This window comes from Olea europaea, chromosome 17, assembly GCF_002742605.1.
Source record: "Olea europaea var. sylvestris chromosome 17, O_europaea_v1, whole genome shotgun sequence".
In the NCBI taxonomy this organism is placed as follows: Eukaryota; Viridiplantae; Streptophyta; class Magnoliopsida; order Lamiales; family Oleaceae; genus Olea; species Olea europaea.
In genome coordinates, this window is record NC_036253.1 from 3,968,761 (window position 1) to 3,972,155 (window position 3,395).

Below are 3,395 nucleotides of genomic sequence, written 5' to 3' on the forward strand. Positions count from 1 at the left end.
AACTTTGAGGTTGTGCCACCTCAATTGAGAGTTGGAGTTTCTCTCTTAAAAGTTTGTTGAATAGGATAAGCGCAAAGTCATAAAAGTGCTAAGTGAGTTGAGAAACTTGAGAACACATGGTACTCATGTGTGTGTTCTAACCGGTATTCTCACATGGAATAATTTGTTCAAACTACGGCTATCTTTGATTCCGACTTTACTTTGTTTGGATTACACTATGTTAGATTCAAATCGAAAGATATATAATCCTTATACATGGATATCGTATACTTTGAATATGAGAATTTATTGAATTTTGAACAAGTGGAGGATTGATGGAAAAATGTTTTTCAATAAATTAATAAACACAAGTATGGAACGAAAGAGAAGATGGGAGCCAATACTTTGGCCTATGCGACTGCATGGCCTGTTGCCATAGCCAGAAACTTGGAAGCCGACGTTAGCATAAACCATACGACCGTGTGGCATTACACCATGCGGTCGCATGGTTGTAATTTAGTGACTGTTGGAGGTCGATTTCATATGAATTCTGGCGATTTTTTGGAGGAAACATTGCAACTTTTCATAATGATTTGGCACCAATTCGTGAGGTATTGACTCGAACCTATAAGCAGGTGATGAGATGATCAATACAAACAATTGAAATCAAAATGCAACTTATGAATCTTATTAACTTCATTCCACAAGAAAGAAAAATTCCTTTCTTCTTTCATATTCATACATTCTCTATGTGTTTTTCAAGTTCAGGTAGAGAAATATTTGTGCTTTTGTTTTTTTCTACAACAAGGCTTGATCAATCCTTCGAACCGTTTGCCGCAAGACCCTTTAAGCACCAAAATTGTTACCGAGAGGGGACAAATATCGTTTGAGGACAATAATATAATGTCATGTTTGAGCCTTTCAATTTCGGTTTGTTCTTTACATTTATTTCATCTTCTTGATATCACTTCTATGTTGTTTCTTCTCCAATTTCCTCGATGGCGATAATTTCCCAACAGAATGAATGGATAATTTGTTTTTTTGTTAATGAATGTTTAGAAGGTGATTGATATGCGATTTGCAAACCGATTCACCTACAGAATTTGCGTCGGTGAATTCTATTGACCTTCTCCAACAAAATTTCTATCTTTGAGTTTGTTGGTGAATGTTAACGTCATATATGTTACTCATTCGTTGCTGGTTCCCAAGGTAGCAACAGATGTCGTGCATAGGTAACTTTTCATATGGATGAAAATGTGATTTTTAGTAATCTTGACGTGCCTGTACAACTCCAGCATGAAAAATTCATTAAAAGAATTCACGAGGTTGGCAAATCTTAATGAAAGAGAGAAGTTTATATTATCAATCTTGTCACCACACACACACACACACACACACACACAAAATCCTTTTTGGATTGATTTGATTGGTCAAATTATTAAAAGAAGGAAAAATTATTTTAACAAATTAAAATTGTCCTTAATTTAATTATTAATCATATCAAACATATTTTACATTATTCTTAACGTACAAAACATCTATATTTTAGGTAAGACACATTCGTGCCTTGGAGGGGTATTTACATAAGTAAAAAGAATCACTAAGGAATGTTGAGAGGCTTTGAGAAAAATTTGTATATGTTTGACAAACCTGCAGCAGCAAGTCACCTTCTCCAATGAGTTATGATTAACTGATATTCCAGTGAAGTATCTCCAAAAAAAAAAAAATGCGCTCTTCAACCCTAATTGAAGATAACACACTTGTACGAGAATGATATAGCCTTACTCAAAGATCAGGCTACTTGGTGTGAGTTAAGATTGGTGAATCTTAATCCAAGGACTTGTTGCTACCAAATACAATAATGAAGTGGCGATAAAGTTAAGACCGAAAAGGTTTAATTCCACTTCTTCAACTAGTCAAAAAGAATAAGAAAACGAGGGAGTTGTTCTTTATTTGCTTTTGATTGTTTTAGTTAATTTTGCGAAATTACTAAACTAAAGCTATTATATTTTTTTTTATTTTTTGATAGTTGATTATTTTACCTGTGGCTTGGGAGCCCTTGGATGTTTTCCTTAGGGGCTTACCACGTTATATCTGGTATTCTTCTTTATTTAATTTTGCAATCGATTATATCTTGTAGAACACATATTTGTTAAGTTATCCCAGTTAGAACTGTGTGTAAAACTACCTATAGAAGGTTTTGACCGACTTGTGTGTTCTCATCAAAATGAATAATTGAGACATTGTTTAATTAACGAGGTTTTAGTACCAACAATTGTCTTGCTACCAATTATGATTTAAGTTAAATCAATTTTATGTTTAATTTACTTACTCTAATGCCATGTTGAGCCACTTCATATAAAATTTTATGTTCAATGAGTGGAGACAGTTATTTATTTAAATCCTGTCTTTAACACATCCTCACTTTATATTTTGATCAATAAACAGACTAAAAGAAACTTACAATCTTCAATATTTAGGTATACAAGTACAACAAAAGTAACACGAACTAGTGGACACAAGTCATGCCACCAGCTACAAGAGCTCACACAGGCAGCTTTTACTTTTCTAAACGAAAGCACTCGAGGATTGCAATATTATTGGAAACATAAACACAGTACGAACTTGTAGATGGGCACAAGGCATGACCTCCAACAAGTACATATAAATTCATTGATTAGCAATGACGGTAGTAGCAGTAGCAACCATAATACTTACTATGGTGATTTTTTAGACAAGCACCATGGTAAGCTCCCTCGTGGTGAATACAGTAACTGCTGCATTTATGAGGAGCACACAACCCACGCCATCCTTTGCTAAGTTTTGTGCAAGGTTTTGCCTCCCCCAATTGCATCTCTGCGTAAAAATTGGATCAGGAAAGATAAATAGTATCAGTTATTCAAAAAATTACGTCATTTTATTTTACTTTTTAAGAACACTTCTCAATCTTACTCAAATGTATATATTCTGTAAGTTCTTATCATGTTAAGAAAAATGAAAAGCAAGCAAAAATTCACCCATAGGAATTTTATTTTTTTTCGTGGGTGGAAAGGTGTCAAGAAAAACTATGAAAAATAATGAATAAGGTGATTAACTGTCTCCGGTTATTTTCTAATGATAATCATATGCATGGTGCATTGAAAAATAATGAATAAAGTCAGGACATATATTGTTACATTCGACTAATCTTGATTGAATGTGATTAATAAAAAAAAAAAGAGTGGTTCTCTCAACAAATCTTGTTCAGTCCTATGTACTGAACATGACAATGTTTTCCAGGAATAGAAATTGAATTATCTGCTCATGGAGCGCAAAACTACCTACCGTAGGCTGCAATAATGAGGAAGCAGAAGAAGAGAGCAAGAAAAGTAGTCTTGTTGAGTTTAGCCATCTCTATGGACTCTTAATTTCAAGTG

At 33.8% G+C, this 3,395-nt stretch overlaps 1 protein-coding gene across 1 annotated transcript; it reads right to left on the bottom strand.

Annotated features, from left to right (window-relative positions):
* Positions 1-2,388: 2,388 nt before the first annotated feature.
* Positions 2,389-3,395, bottom strand: LOC111365784 (defensin-like protein 4). The gene is made up of 2 exons (XM_022986307.1): positions 3,304-3,395; positions 2,389-2,835 (listed from the first exon to the last, which is right to left on the bottom strand). The coding sequence occupies exons 1-2, from the start codon at positions 3,368-3,370 to the stop codon at positions 2,657-2,659; spliced, it is 246 nt and encodes an 81-aa protein (XP_022842075.1). The 5' UTR covers positions 3,371-3,395; the 3' UTR covers positions 2,389-2,656.

What these genes read in the sequence shown, in the direction of transcription:
- LOC111365784 (XM_022986307.1), bottom strand. Translation starts at nt 3,370, where the DNA reads ATGGCTAAACTCAACAAGACTACTTTTCTTGCTCTCTTCTTCTGCTTC. An exon ending in CCTCATTATTGCAGCCTACG is followed by an intron (nt 2,836 to 3,303) that starts GTAGGTAGTTTT and finishes ATTTTTACGCAG; the next exon opens with AGATGCAATTGGGGGAGGCA.